Source organism: Lutra lutra, chromosome 17, assembly GCF_902655055.1.
Source record: "Lutra lutra chromosome 17, mLutLut1.2, whole genome shotgun sequence".
In the NCBI taxonomy this organism is placed as follows: domain Eukaryota; kingdom Metazoa; phylum Chordata; class Mammalia; order Carnivora; family Mustelidae; genus Lutra; species Lutra lutra.
The window spans coordinates 53,712,093-53,727,658 of record NC_062294.1 but is presented as its reverse complement, the minus strand read 5'-3'; the positions used below and the strand labels follow the sequence as shown (position 1 = coordinate 53,727,658).

The 15,566-nt window shown below is 49.4% G+C and overlaps 2 protein-coding genes across 2 annotated transcripts; both read left to right on the top strand.

The window, feature by feature from the left end:
* KLK9 (kallikrein related peptidase 9) lies at window positions 1-6,343 on the top strand. The gene is made up of 5 exons (XM_047711868.1): window positions 1-97; window positions 269-425; window positions 3,310-3,575; window positions 5,127-5,263; window positions 5,702-6,343. The coding sequence occupies exons 1-5, from the start codon at window positions 55-57 to the stop codon at window positions 5,852-5,854; spliced, it is 756 nt and encodes a 251-aa protein (XP_047567824.1). The 5' UTR covers window positions 1-54; the 3' UTR covers window positions 5,855-6,343.
* Window positions 6,344-7,379: 1,036 nt separating this feature from the next.
* On the top strand, window positions 7,380-13,353 carry KLK8 (kallikrein related peptidase 8). The gene is made up of 6 exons (XM_047712534.1): window positions 7,380-7,467; window positions 7,895-7,972; window positions 8,467-8,626; window positions 8,783-9,042; window positions 11,802-11,935; window positions 13,148-13,353. Exons 2-6 carry the CDS (start codon window positions 7,903-7,905, stop codon window positions 13,301-13,303), a joined length of 780 nt encoding a protein of 259 aa, XP_047568490.1. The 5' UTR covers window positions 7,380-7,467; window positions 7,895-7,902; the 3' UTR covers window positions 13,304-13,353.
* The last annotated feature ends 2,213 nt before the right edge of the window (window positions 13,354-15,566 follow it).

Below are 15,566 nucleotides of genomic sequence, written 5' to 3'. Positions count from 1 at the left end.
AGAAGCACGGCCGGCAGCCTGAACACATGCTCAAGACCCAGGCGCCCCAAGGTCATGAGGCTGGGATTCGTCTGTGCTCTGTTTTCTCTCCTGGCAGGTGAGGCTCCAGCCGTCCATCCTGCTGCCTCTCCATGGTCCCGGTACCCCCGCCAGCCAGCTTGCCCTTGACCTGCCAGACTTCAGGTCCTTCCTGGTAGGCATCTAGCAGGTCTCCCCCAGCCCTCCTACCATGCTTGTCATTGACCCCTTTGCCTCCACCCCACCCCAGGGCATGGCTGGGCAGACACCCGAGCCATCGGGGCTGAGGAATGCCGCCCCAACTCGCAGCCCTGGCAGGCCGGGCTCTTCTACCTCACCCACCTGTTCTGCGGGGCTTCCCTCATCAGTGACCGCTGGCTGCTCACAGCTGCCCACTGCCACAAGCCGTGAGTGACCTGGGCACCACTGGGGCGAGGGAGAGGGGCAGTGCTGAAGGTAAGGGAGGGGTGGGGGGGGCAAGGGGCCTTCAGTAGAGGAGGGAGGGAACTGTGGTTGGGAAGGATTTGGCCTTCATTTCTGTTCCCAAAAGTTCAACTCTTAGAATTAGAGTTGACCCTCCAAATTCCAGAGTCCCAAATAATCTGATTATTAGAGTCTAAAATTCAAAACTCTTAGAAACCTAGGCTCAGACCCAGAAAAATCCAGTCATGAACTCCTAAAATCTCAGATCTGTGAGATTCGACATCAGTTTCAGTGAATTCTGGGATCAAGACTCAGACTGGTCTTAGGAGTCTAGAGCAGGGCAGCTCCGTGGGTATATATCTCCAGCCACATAGTTAAGTTTAAATTTTCTTTTTTTTTAAAGATTTTATTTATTTATTTGAGAAAGCAGAGTGATGGGGAGAGAGAGAATGTGTGTGTGCACGAGTTGGGGCAGGGCAGAGGTAGAAGCAGACTCCCAACCCAAGCAGGGAACCCTGGGCAATCCCAGGACCCTGGGATCATGACCTGAGCCAAAGGCAGACACTTAACCCAGTGATCCACCCAGACGACCCAAGTTTAAATTTTCTAATAGACATATTACAATAGTTTAAAAAAAAGGATTAACATTAATTTTAATAATAGATTTAATTTGACACACTCAAACCATTATTTTATTTTAATTTTTTAAATTTAAATTCAATTAGCCAACATATAGTACATCATTCGTTTTTGATGTAATGTTCAATGATTCATTGGTTGCGTATAACACCCAGTGCTCATCAGCTCATGTGCCCTCTTCAATGCCCATCACCCAGTTACCCCCTCCCCCAACTCCCTCCCTCATTTCCATAACCCTCAGTCTGTTTCCCAGAGTCAAGAGTCTGTCATGATCAAACCATTATTTTAATATGCAATCCATTTTTAAATACTTATGAATGATATAGATCAGTCTTTTTGTTTAATACTACACTTCTGAAATCAGATGTGCATTTTACACATATGGCATGTCTCAGTTTGGACTCGTCACATGTCAAATGCTCAATAGTTGTATGGGAGAGCACAACCCTAGAATCTTAGGCTCAGTATCCTAGCTAGGTCCGTTGAATATAGAAGCTCATGGTCCTAGAATTTTTGATTCACAGTATCCTAGAATACTGTCACTTGCAGAATTCTAGAATCTTGAATCAATAGAATTCTAGAAGTTTATATGCATAAATGTCTTGAATCTGGTGAATTAAACAAATCTTCGAATCTTAAATCTTAGAAAGCTATCATTCCAGATTCTTAAAATCCCTAAAATTTAAATTGAGAGAATTCTAAAGTCTCAAACTATTTGAACCTAGATTCTTGAATTTCCAAAATCATAGAATTACAGAATTCTAGGGATAGTTGAGCGGCTCAGTTGATTGAGCATCTGTCTTTGGCTCAGGTCATGATTCTGGGGTCCTGGGATCGAGTCCCGTGTCAGGGTCCTTGCTAGGCAGGGAGCCTGCTTCTCCCTCTTCCTGTCACTCTCCCTCTCTCCCTCTCTCTCTCTGACAAATAAATGAATAAATAAAATCTTTAATAAATACATTTTTAAAAAGAACTATAGAATTCTAGATTGATGAAATCCATTTTATAGTCCCAGAATACTAGAATTCCAGGCTCTTTAGGTCCTTGATTTCATTCAGATAATTTTAAAACCAGGCTTTTGACCTAGAGAAATCTAGAATGTTAGAATATTGGATTTATACCTGCCTCCTTAGTGCAGTAGGCAGCGCATCAGTCTCATAGAATATTGGATTCATAACATTCTAGTACATAGAATTCTAGAATCGTGGATTCCTAGGGTGTTAGAATCTTAGAATCTACCTGATGCAGAAATCCTGAATTTCTATATTACCTCTGGAAAGGGGTAGCCCATCTTGCTGTGATGTTTTTCCCTCCAGGGATGAAACCCAGAATGCTGTGTGGGAATTTCCCATCATGCATTGCTCCATGACAGGACCTCTTTCAGCTCAGGTCTGTACAGAAGGCTAGAATACTCAGATTTCAGCTCCAAAGACTAAGGAGAGAAGCAGAGATATAGAGGTAGAAAAGATTTGGGCTTGAGAACAAGTTGGGGAAGACTATTTTCCAGATATGGAGCCCAGGCAATGAGGAGACAGAGATAGAAATAATGTCTCATACTCTTCAAATCCTGAATTCTTAGTCATAAGCCTGGTCCCTAAGGTCAGAGGTCAGAAGCTAAGGAATGGACATGCACATCCCCAGAGAGCCCCCAGCTGTCCAGGGCAGGGACCCAGAGCAGAACAAGTGGACTGAGAGCTTGAGTCGGGTCTCAGGAAGACATGCATTGAGGGTGAGGGATATGGCTGACAAGAAAAGCCTGAGGCCATGGATGACCCCAAACTTGGGGATTTTCCATTTCTCATCCCCCTCCATGCACACACAAACATACACACACACACACACACACACAGAGCCACTCCCCACAGAAGCCACCAGACCTGAAGGGTGGGGGGTGGGGCTGTTCTTGTGTGGTAGGTGGAGCCCCCATGTGCTTGCATCGTTCCAGGGGACCCAGGTCACCATCAAGGCTCCAGGTGGAGCAGGAAGGAAGGTGGTTTACTTAATATGGGACTAGGAAGGGGTGTGAGCCTTTAGGAGAAAGCTACAAAGGTAGAGGCACACAAAGTGTTGGAGTGAGAAGCTGAAGCCCAGAGAGGGTGTGTGCCTTGCTTAAAATCACACAGCACTCTGGGTCATACAGAAATGACAGGGCACCAGAGAGAGCGTGTGGCTTGTGGAGCACCTATCACCCTGGTGGACACCCAGCTTGACCTCTGAGGCCTGTCCCAACAGGTATCTGTGGGTCCGCCTTGGGGAGCACCACCTCTGGCAATGGGAGGGTCCAGAGCAACTGTTCCGGGCCACCGACTTCTTCCCCCACCCTGGGTTCAACAAGGACCTCAGGGCTCACGACCACAGTGATGACATCATGCTGATCCGTCTGCCCAGGAAGGCATACCTGGGACCTGCTGTGCAACCCCTCAACCTCAGCCAGACCTGTGTCTCCCCAGGCACCCAGTGCCTCATCTCAGGCTGGGGGGCTGTGTCCAGTCCTAAGGGTACAGCCTTGCCCACAACTCAATCCCTTGTGGCTCATGCTGAGGGTCTGAATCCCCCCTATTTCTCTGTCTCTGTCTTTTCATCTGATAGATAGATAGATGGATAGATAGATAGATAAGGAAAAAATCCAAGATGCTATAAGTTACAAGATGCATTATTTACAACCACTAAGAATAGGGGATACAGTTCCTGTGGATCCTTGTATGACACCATTTGCTGGAAGACACGCCCTGATTTCAGAGATATTTAAATATGAAAATACAGACTTCATAGAATTGAAATGAGGCCTGAGTCTCTCAGAGTCACAAATCAGCCACCCATTAGCCGCACTGAGCCTCCCACATCAGTCCTGGCTTTCAAAATGCCTTGAAAAAATACTTTTGAGTTTGAGAGATTTTACATAAAAGCCAAATTTCTGCAGTTACTGGGAAAATCCAAAGAGTTGACAATGCAGGACCCACATTCCCCAAACACCGACCGTCGGGCAGAATCAGCGGAGGTTGCCGCCTTCAGACCAGATGTGGGTTTTCTGGGCCGCTACAGTGCCCCCTACTGGCTGCTGTGTCTGCCTGGTCCCCTTCACCCACTTTTTTTTTTTTTTAAGATTTTATTTATTTATTTGATAGATAGAGATCACAAGTAGGCAGAGAGGCAGGCAGAGAGAGGAAGAGAAGCAGGCCTCCTGCTGAGCAGAGAGCCCGATGTGGGGCTCGATCCCAGCACCCTGGGATCATGATCTGAGCCGAAGGCAGAGGCTTTAACCCACTGAGCCACCCAGGCGCCCCCCCACGCCGCCTTTTTTTTTTTTAAGATTTTATTTATTTGACAGACAGAGAGGGAGTGAGCACAAGCAGGGGGAGCAGCAGGCAGAGGCAAAGGGAGAAGCTCTGCAGGGAGCCCGATGTGGGACTCCATCCTAGGACCCCAGGATCATGATCTGAGTCTAAGGGAGCCGTTTAACTGACTGAGCCACCTAGGTTCCCCCTCTCCACCCATTTCTATTTGCCTGTTAAGCCCACCTGAATCTGTGCCCCTGGATTATACACGTGGGTCTATGCCTATCTGTATCCATATCTGTTTTCTATATGCTGTTTCTCCCTGTCTGTGTCTCCTATCTCTTAAGTCTTTATTTCTATCTCTGTCAATGACCATGAATGTCTCCTGTCTTTCTCACTGCCCTCTCCCTTGGCATCTCGGGGCCTGTTTCTTTCTCTTTTCTCTTTCTTCATGCTTCCTCTGGGAATCTCTTTCCCCTTAAGAGGTCTATCTGCTGCCATGGTCTCTATTTTTCTCTGTGCGTCATGTATGTATCTCTTCTTGGCTCTTGGCTCTCTGCATCTTTCTGTTTCCCTGTTTCTCTCTTTGGCTCTCCCCGTCTCCTCAACCATCTGTTTCTCTTTCACAGTATGATTCTCTCTGTCACTGTCTCTTGTTTCTATCTTTGAGAGTCTTCTGCTGTAACTCTGTGGGTCCGAGGGTCTGGGTGGAGGGACTGCTGAGTGTGATGGTCACAGCTGTTGATACTATGGGTGGATCTCTTTTGCTAACAGTGCAGTACCCACTGACGCTACAGTGTGCCAACATCAGCATCCTGGATCACAACCTCTGCCGTTGGGCATATCCTGGCCACATCTCGGACAGTATGCTCTGTGCCGGCCTCTGGGAGGGGGGCCGGGGCTCCTGCCAGGTGAGAGCTACTCTGGGAAGGAGCGGAATGGATATTCTGCTGGATTCCTGGGTCCTAGGGAATTAGGGAGTTGGGGGCCCCCAGAATTCATGGATGAAAGCTACGGAGGGACCCAGGACACTTGGGTTCTGGGAGAGGATGGGACTGGGGCCAGGATTCCTGGAGGCCTGGACTCCAGAATCTAAAGGAGAGGCCTGGGAATACAGACTTTAAGTCCTTCGGGGAAAGAGGGGACTAGGATCCCAGAGTGCTAAGTGCAGGGGTGAGGTGAGGGCTATGAGCTCATACTCCTGGGTCTGAGGCAGGAGGGACTAGTCGCCTAGATGCCTAGAGGCCAAGATGTCGGGAGAGGAGGACACGGGGCCTCCTGAGAGGAAGTGGCCAGTGTAATATGAATACACCTGCTTAACAGTTTCTTTGCTCTTCTGCCGCTCACAGGGTGACTCTGGGGGCCCCCTGGTTTGCGACGGGACCCTGGCGGGTGTGGTATCTGGGGGTGCCGAGCCCTGCTCCAGACCCTGGCGCCCCGCCGTGTACACCAGCGTGTGCCACTACGTGGACTGGATCCGAAAAACCATGGAGGACAACTGAGCCCTCATGCCTTGGGCGATCAAGAGAGGAGGGTGGGCTCAGGGTAGCTGGAAACAGCCGGACTCCGGCCGCAGAGGTCTCAGCGGCCCCAAGACGCCTCGGATCTTGAGGCTCCGAGCCCTCAGGGCCCACCCCGTCGGAAAGCAGCGGGGAGACACAACCGGCCCTGTAGCCCCGCCTCTGTGATGTCACCGGAGCGGGCATCAACCCCGTGGAGCAGCTTCACCTGTGGCTCCGCGCCAGCAGCACCTCCAGCAGACAGCTCCTCCCCTCGGAACTTTGCCCAATGAGACTTCCCCTCTGGGCCCCACCTCTTGTAACCCCGCCTCCTCCGTGGGAGAGCCCGCCCCCGTGACATCAGGGGCGCTGTAGCTTCCCCTACAAGGCTCCGAGGCGTGGTCGGGCTCCGCCGCTTGTGCCCGCGCCCCCGGGCGTTTGAATCCTGGCGGGGACCCGACTGAGAGAAATTGAGGGAGGGTCTCAATTCATCCAGAGTCAATGGATGATTTTACAATAAACGCGTGGAGCCGCGCCTTCCGTCTGCCTGCGTTGTGGGATGAAGGAAAAACAACGGGTGGGCGGCAGTGGGTAGACAGGGAACCGCCACCGTACTGCAACTCCCCTTTACCCCTCGTAGGTCCTGCCTAAAGTCTGTCTCCATCAGCCTCTATTGCAGCAAGGCCGCTGGGTTCTGCTTGGGCTGGTCCAGTCGCCCCCAGGGGAAGGGGAAACCAGGTCACGGTGCCTCCCAAACCTGCCTTCCCAGATCCCGAACTTCTCAGGGGGTAGCGGGCGGGGCCCGATTCGCCCTCAGAAGACTCACCTTTTTTCCACTTCCAGTTAGTGGCAGCAACCCCCTGCTCCCACAAAAGCCCAGGCTCCAAGTCACTCCTAAAAAGACTTAAGAATTTAGCCCCTAACCCCCTTCTTCCTCAGACCAAAAATTCAGGCCTATTCTCCCTCCACCCCAGACGCAAAAGTTCGGGTCCCAACCCCATCCACCGTCGGACTCAGGAGCCCAGAACCCCATTCCTTCCCGTCCCAGGTCCAGGAGTCCAGACCTAACCTCCCTTCCCTCGATTCAGGGCTCTGGACCCCCAGTTTCTCTTCCCTCAGCCCCCTCCTCCAGACCCAGAGTGCAGGTCCCCAGCCCCCCTCTTCTAAAGACCCAGGATTCCGGGTTCCAGCTCCCTACTCCCTCAGACCCAGGAGTTCAGACCCCCCAACCCCTATCTCCCCTGGACCCCAAATTCAGGTCCCCAGCCCCCTCTTCCCTCGGATCCAGCTGTCTGGGTCCCTGGCCCTTTCTGTTTCAGGCCCAGAAGTCACAGCACTGATGTCCTTCTTTCCCAAGCCTGAGGAGTTCCAGATCCTAGCCACCACCCCCCACCTCAATGTTTCCCTTTCAGCCCCTCAGCCCCTCCTCACTCATACACAGGGTTCCAGTTCCCTGATGCTCTGTCGGCTCCAGAGCGGGAGGAGGCGGAGCGGGAGGCGGGGATTCCCAGTTAAAAGCCTCCAGAACCTAGTACCAGGCAGACAGAGCTGAAGTATTGGGGCCTCTTCCTCTGGGTCTGAATCAGTCGGTGACCCCGCCCCCTGGATTCTGCAAGGTGAGATGCCAAAGTTCCTAGACACAGGCATAAGGCCCCGGGGACCCCTGCTCCTCCAGGGCTCAGGAACCCCAATCTCAGACCCCTTCCTTCCTCAAGGTTTAGGAATCTAGCCCGTGGCACCCTCCTCCCTAAGGCTAGGAATTTTAACTCCAAGTTCCTTCTTCCTTCAGATCCAGGGGTCTGGGACTCTTAACTCTCCCATTCCTGGGAATGTAGGAATCCAGCCCCCACCACCTTTCCTCAGATTCAGAAACCTGGGGTCTGTCCCTTTTCCCTCAGACCTAAGAAGCTGGATCCCCAGTCCCCTCCACCTGCAGGACCCAGAAGAACGGCTCCAGATGCTCTGCTCCCTTACTTCAAGTTTCTCCTAGGATTTAGGGCTCCTCCCTCCTCATTTCTCAGCCCTGACTTCTCCCTCTGCCAGATCCCACCATGGGACATCCCTCACCTGCTGCGGTCTGGACCTGGATGTTCCTGCTCTTGCTGTTGGAAGCCTGGGCAGGTGAGGGGGCCCTGGCGGGAGCCTGTAGGAATGCCGTGGTAGGTGCTGGTGACGGCATGCGGGGAGATGTGAAACGTGCTATCATATGTGGGAACTCCTTTGGACTTTCCTGGGTGGATGGAGGCACGCACACATGGCAGTGGGCAGGAGTGTGTGTCAGGTTATGCTGCATATCGCAGGAGCACACCAAGCTGGCAGGGCTGCTTGCTGAGGGGTGCAGATATGCACAGTATACAGGGCGTGCAGACGCATGTGGGAACATGTGGAAGCATGCTCGGGTGTGTGACTCGGTGTGACTCATGGGCATCAATGAGTGAACGTGTGCCTCTGTGTGTGACAGCCTGTGCAAGCTGGGGGCCTCACAGTCCTGGTGTGGACATGTGAGGAGGCAGGTGGAGAACTTGCTCAATGTCCTTTGGAACCCACAGTGGGTTTTCCTGGCCTCTGCTCTGTCCCAGGGGGTGACGATCCAATCCCTCTCCCTCCTGCTGCAGGACACTTGAGGGCACAGGAATCCAAGGTGCTGGGCGGCCAGGAGTGTAAGCCCCATTCACAGCCTTGGCAGACAGCCTTGTTCCAGGGTATCCGGCTGCTATGCGGGGGTGTCCTCATCGATGACAACTGGGTCCTTACAGCAGCCCACTGTAAAAAACAGTGAGTAGATGCCTGGGGCAGAGGTGGGCTGGGACCTGGGGATAGGGGGAAAGAAGAGAGCTGGAGACTGCACCTCTGAATGCAGAGGGCCGAGGGAGGAGGGGACTGGGGTCCCAGACTCCTGCCTGGGTCCCAAATTACTCTCCACCATTACAGGAAGTACACAGTACGCCTGGGGGATCACAGCCTGAAGAATAAGGACAGATCAGAGCAAGAAATGGCTGTGGCTCAGTCCATCCAACACCCCTGCTACAACGGCAGCAATGAAGACCACAGCCATGATCTCATGCTCATCCGACTACGTGGTCGGGCATCATTGGGGCCCACAGTGAAGCCCATCAGCCTGACGGATCACTGCCCTGAAGTTGGCCAGAAGTGCACCATCTCGGGCTGGGGCACTGTCACCAGCCCCCGAGGTAGTAGGAGGGAGCAGAGGAGCTGGCCGGCCCAGTGGACCTCAAGCCATTGACAAAGCTTTGCCTCCAGAAGGAGATAGAGAAGGGACAGTGATTGTGTGGTTGAGATGCACAGATGGCCCATGTTGGAAACCTGGAAGGTCAGAATATTAACAGGAGTGGTGGGAGAAAGGAAGCAAAATAACAGATCGTTAAACCAGGTTCCCCAAGAAATGGATGCGTGAATGAGTGGGTAAAGGATGCATGCCTCCTTGGGGTGCCTGCGTGGCTCCATTGGTTCAGTGTCTGACTCTTGATCTCAGTTCAGGTCGATCTCAACAGCCTGACTCCAGGCCTCAACTTGGGCTCCACACTCAGCTTAAAAAAAAAAAGAATGCATGCCTCCTTCATGGTGGAGACTACCATGTTCTTTTTCTTTCTTTTTTTTTTTTTTCCAAGATTTTATTTATTTATTTGACAGAGAGAGAGATCACAAGTAGGCAGAGAGGCAGGCAGAGAGAGGAGGAAGCAGGCTCACTGCTGAGCAGAGAGCCTGATGTGAGGCTCGATCCCAGGACCCTGAGATCATGACCTGAGCTGAAGGCAGAGGCTTTAACCCACTGAGCCACCCAGGCACCCCCTTTTTCTTTTTTTTTTTTTAATTTTATTTATTTGAGAGACAACAAGAGAGAGAGTATGAGATCAGGGGGGAGAAGCAGAGGGAGAGAGAGAAGGAGACTCCTCACTGAGCAGGGATTCCCAACTCAGGGCTCAGTTCCAGAACCCTGGGATCATGGCCTGAGCCGAAAGAAGATGCTTAACCAACTGAGCCACCCAGGCAATCCCATGGATGGAGAGAACCATGTTAGGTTCATAACCATGTTATGAAATCTTTCCTCGCACAGGATTTTCTATAATCTTCTTAACAGACTTAGGATGTGTGGGCTCCTCAGTGGCCCAAGAAAACAAGCTCCTAAGCATCTTCTCCCTTTTGAACCCATGATTCCTGGTGCCAGAGACTCTCTTCCTTCACAACCAGAAATCCAGTCCCTTCCCCTCCCAAGACCCAGAGTCTAGGTCTCCAGCCCCCTTCTCACTCTGGACCCAAAGTCTTGACCTCCGTTGAGGTCCTCCTTTTGGGACTTCGGAGTCCAGGAGACCCTCACCCTACTTCACAGCGAGAACTGAGACTCAGCTCAGAGAGGCATGTGATTCACCAGGAAATCCAGGATTTTCCAAACAAAGACAGGATTCAGATCCCTGCCTGTCGGAATCCTACTTCTAAGGGGACAGTGGGATACTGTGGAAACCCAACTGCTCATGAATCAGTCAGGTCAGTTCAAACCATGGCTCTGCCCTTTCCTCTGGGCAAGCCCCTTCCCATCTCTTGTCCCATTTCCCTCATCTGCAAAATGATAGATTTTTAAGGTTAGATCATAGATTTTAGGTAATAGATAGATCACAGATTTTTAAGCTCCAAAAGGGCTCTTAAATCTATTTTCTTCGTTGTGTGTTCCTAGTGCTCAGGATGGTTCCTAGTACATAGTAGGTGCTTGATAAATATTTTTTGAATGAATGCATGGATGAATGAATGATGGAGCAAATGAACATACCCCTCTTTCTTAAAAAAAAAAGATTTCTCAATTTATTTGAGAAAGAGAGCAGGGGGAGGGACAGCGGGAGAGGGAGAAAGAGAATCTCAGGCAGGCTCCCACTCAGCTCAGAGCCCAATGTGGGGTTCGATCCTATGACCCTGAGACCATGACCTGAGCCAAAACAAACAGTCAGATGCTTAACCAACTGAGCCACCCAGGTGTCTCTGCATCCCTCTTCCAAAAAGCTATTGTGAGTTCAGACTTCTCACAATCAATGAGATTGTGAGTATACAGCTTCTGGAACATAGAGGTGCCAGATAGAAGTTTTCCCCCCTCAAGTCTATTGCTCAAAGTGTAATAAGAAAGATTAATTCCATTTTCTTTCTTTTTTTTAATTGAAGTATAGTTGCCACAACATTCTATTAGTTTTGTGTGTAAATATAATCATTGGACATTTGTATACACTGCAAACTGATCACCACAATAAGTCTAGTTCCCATCTGTCACCATACAAAGTTGTAACAATATTATTGACTATATTCCCTGTGGTGTACCTTATGTGATTAATTCCACTTTTAGTCATTAATTCAACATTTATTTGTGAGCATCTGGTATGCCCCAGCTGCTTTACAGTTTGAAGTCTCTATCTTATGGAGTTGCATGGTAGGTGGGAAAATAAACAATAAACAAATACGTATAAAATGAATTATTAGGTAGAGTTAAGTGCTATAATGAAATATCATGGAGAGTAAGAGGATAGGCAGTGATGGAGGGGTGGTGTCTTCATTAGAGTGGTCATGGAAGGCTTCTATGATGAGGTGAATTTGGAAGAAGGCTTTAGCTGAAATTGGGGACCGGGTGGTCTGGGTTTGGGAAGATTGGAAAGACAAGGTCAGAACTGTCGTAAGGGGGCACCTCCATGTCTCCCAATCACCCGATACTTAATTTGAAAATGACTGGACAAGACATAGAAGGTAGGGGCCAACAGCCTTTCTTTAGATGTTGGAAAGAAAACAGCAGGGGCCATGGCTTTGTTTAATGTGGTGAGAAGTGATGTGTCCTGTGAAATGTGTCAGAAAACTCTCCTGGGCAGCCATGGATATACAGAAGGGAGATTAGATCCAGACAGGGATTGAGGGGAAAATGGTTGCCTTCTCTGGGAACTTACAACCTCTACCCCCTCAGAGAATTTTCCTGACACCCTCAACTGCGCAGAAGTAGAAATCTTTCCCCAGAAGAAGTGTAAGGATGTCTACCCCGGGGAAGTCACAGATGCTATGATTTGTGCAGGCGACAGCAATGGGGCCGACTCATGCCAGGTGAGTGACTTCTGAAACCCCCTTCTTCCCTTGTCCCTCACCCCCCAATAGAAGCTCAAGGTTTGGCAGCAGGGTGACCTCAAAGAGTTAGTACCCAGAGAGGTTACTCCTATTTCTGGAGTGGGGAGCAAGTTCAGAGAAGGCCACACTCTCTCTGCAGGGTGTGCAGCACAGGATTCAGGAACGTTGAATTGTTGCTATCGTTTTCCTGGAAACCCTTGTCTTCAGGATGGGGGGCAGAAAGGGGAGGGGATAGGGGGGTAAGATGAGTTATCCATGAGGAAAAGACTCTGAGGCTAGAGGGTATGCAAGCTCCCCTGCTTCTTTCCCTAGCCCTTTGTACAGACTCTACCACTGACTAGGTAGTCCGCCACTTTTCTTTAGGACCTGACTGGGTTCCCTAGCATGGCTGCCTTCTCCTATGATTGGTCCCTTGGGGAGCAATGTTCTCCTGCCAGCTGGCTAGGGAATGGGGCCATTGACTTTAATGGTCCCTCGAAGAGCTCCCCATACCCAAGATAACAAATCTTGGGATTTGCCATAGATAGAACACTCTTGTTCATATTGACTGCAGTTTGGGTCCACAGGGCTCCCCCAGGTTTGCCGTCCCCCCCCATGGAAGCCCCACCCCTTTGCTAATGATTGGTCTCTGAAGACAATGCTTCAGTGCTTTCTTCCCATTGACCAGGAATGAAGTCCTTTCCATCAGTGTCCTTCCATGAAATCTACTCTTTCGGGATGGTTTCGGTTCCATAGAGGCAATAATCTCTTCTCAAAAGACTCCGGCCTTTGTCCCTTGTGCGTGCGTGCGTGCGTGCGTGCGTGCATGCGCACTTGCGCATGCGTGGATCCACAAGCGTTCTGCTCCCTCTTCCTATGTTTCCTAACTGGATTCAAAGATCTTTTCACCATTGACTAGCAATGGAGATATCAGCTCAGTTCCTTCCATGTAATCATCACTGTCTTCTTTCTGGATTGGATCTTTGAGACACCATTCTGTTCCCTCCTTGGTCAGGATGTCCCCCATTGCCCTAGGACATCCGGTCCATGTCCCTGTACATGAAGCCCCACCCCTCTGTCTCACAACTAGGCCCAGGGCACAATGCTCTTATCCCTATTGGCTAGAGGGAACCAATCATGCTACAGAACTAGTACTAACTGCTGGGTTCCACAGGGCGTCCTAGGTAAAAGTATTCTACTCTCCCCATCCAGGGAGATTCCGGGGGTCCACTGGTGTGTGGTGGTGTTCTCCAGGGCATCACATCCTGGGGATCAGACCCCTGTGGGCGGCCTGAGAGACCTGGTGTCTACACCAACATTTGCCGCTACTTGGACTGGATCAAGAAGACCATAGGCAGAAGGGGTTGATTCTAGGACAAGCTTTGGACCCTCTTCAATAAAACACAAAACCCACCCTGGCTCCTTGCCTGTCTGTGCTTTGGCCCTGCCGGGAGGAATGGGAGGGCGGGGGTCTGCGCCTTGCTGGGAGGTCTCTATAGACCAGTACCCGTATGGCCACTCTGGCTATCACCACTGCCTGCAGTGATCCCCTTTTTCTAGAAGGGCTTGGAGGAATGGGAGGTTAATTTCAGGGGAGAAGACACACAAGGATTTCCAAGTGTCCGATGGGCTGGCCTACAAAAGACAGATTTGAAAGAACTTCTGTTTCATTTTTCTGACAGCCGAAGTGCTTCTGAGCTTTGAGGGGGAGTTTCCCTCCCCCGTTATGAAATATGCAGAGGTGGGGGGGGCAGGAAATACATGAGCAGCCTAAATATGCATCCGTGGAACCACCACCCAGATGAAGAAATGGAACATTGGCCGCCCGCAAAACTCTTAGCGACAGATTCCTTTTCGTAGGAGCAACAGAAATCTTTCTCACAGCTCAGAGATTATCTGGTCTGGTGGAAGGAAATGAGTCACTTCATTGCAGGTGTCCAAACTGAAGTGTGGAGAAAAAGAGGTTTAGGAGTGTTTTCATCAGAACAGAGGCTTGAAGTCTTGGGGAAGATGCGCGTGGAGGGGGCAGTTATTGTAAGGATATTAATGAATCACAACAGGATGGATCCTGGCTCCCCTCTGTCTGTCTCTTCTCTTTCCACCTATGTTTCAATCCTTTCTTGCTACCAAACTTCTAACTCATTTATTTGGCTCTCTGACGCCCTTCTCTCCTCCATGCTTCTGCATTTTCGAGGTGTTGGCTCCCTCTTGCGCTATTCCAGTCTCTCTCCTCTTACTTCACCACCTCCGAACTTCACCTTCAACTACCACCAACTACGTCACTGTCCCAGGATTTCCCAGATTATATTGTCATTCAAGAGAACCCAATTGGTCCAGGTCAATGGTCCTCCTTCAACTGGCCACACGATAGGTTACTGAATGGCCAATGGTTTGACTGCATTCTGGTCAGGTGACCAGTCCCATCCAATCAGTAGCTAGTTAGAGTCACCTGACAGGAGACCTCTCTCGGTCCTGGGCTGTGGGTGGTGGCAGTTCTCCACCAGCTGTGTGGGTGAGCAAGAAGCGTCTGATGCGTCAGTCTCTGTCCTCAGTGAAAGTCCCTGAATACTAGAAATCCTAAGGAAGTCTTTCATGTCTGATAGTAAACTCCTGGAACTTTGGAAGCATTTCTGGAGATATACTCAAGGGTCATCTCAGTCTAAAGAATTGTTCTAGAATTTTTACTACAAACAATTTCAACATAGGTTAAATAGTATGGGAACCCTCCTATACCACCGTCCAACTGAATCAAAACCAATCCTTTCACCTATACTACACACTTCCCTAATGTCAGAATATTTTGAAACAGATGTTGACCATTCTATTGTTCCTAAATATTTTGTTTTATGGGTCTAAAACAGGATATGTCAAATTAAAGCCAAGGGGCCAACTCCCAAGAGCTAAAAATAGATTTTACTACTTGATTTGATGATAGGGAGCATTAATTTTGAACTCTAATTAAGCAAGATGTTATCCCTCGAAAATAATTCCATTCTGTCATTAATAGACCTGTAGGACAAAAATTGGTAACAAACAATTATTACTGTATTTTAGGTTTCATCAATTAAAATTGGAAATTTATTTTCCAGTTTTTCTCTCTTGTTGTAAGTACATAATATCCTCAATTTTATCTCATGGTCTGCAAAGCCTAAAGTATATGCTATTTGGCTCTTTTTTTCCGATTTTAAATTTTTTTTTCAATTATTTTATTTTTAAGTAATCTCTACATCCAACATGGGGCTCGAACCCACAACTCTGAGATCCAAGAGTTCCTTGCTCCATCTATTGAGCCAACCAGGCACCTGTGAATTATTTGATTTTTCTTTTTCTTTTTTTAAATTTATTTTCAGTGTTCCAGAATTCATTGTTTATGCACCACACCCAGTGCTCCATGCAATATGTGCCCTCATATTTGGCTCTTCTTTGAGAAAATTTTGCCAACTCCAGTTCTAAAATATGGGTTATTTTAAGACATAAACACCTTACATTATCAACACCTTACAGAGTTAGCAATAATTCCTTAATATCACTCAATATCCAGGTGATATTTAAATGTCCCCAATTGGGGGAAAAAAAACAACAGAGAACATTTGAAGATTGAGTTATAGTATTAAGGATGGATGTGGCTGAG

Bases quoted from the DNA above. Each gene is read 5' to 3' on its own strand.
- KLK9 (XM_047711868.1), top strand. From the start codon at position 55: ATGAGGCTGGGATTCGTCTGTGCTCTGTTTTCTCTCCTGGCAG. The intron at 426-3,309 runs GTGAGTGACCTG...CTGTCCCAACAG, and splicing joins GCTGCCCACTGCCACAAGCC to GTATCTGTGGGTCCGCCTTG. The intron at 3,576-5,126 runs GTACAGCCTTGC...TTTTGCTAACAG, and splicing joins GGCTGTGTCCAGTCCTAAGG to TGCAGTACCCACTGACGCTA.
- KLK8 (XM_047712534.1), top strand. From the start codon at position 7,903: ATGGGACATCCCTCACCTGCTGCGGTCTGGACCTGGATGTTCCTGCTC. The intron at 7,973-8,466 runs GTGAGGGGGCCC...CTCCTGCTGCAG, and splicing joins GCTGTTGGAAGCCTGGGCAG to GACACTTGAGGGCACAGGAA. The intron at 9,043-11,801 runs GTAGTAGGAGGG...CTACCCCCTCAG, and splicing joins CACTGTCACCAGCCCCCGAG to AGAATTTTCCTGACACCCTC.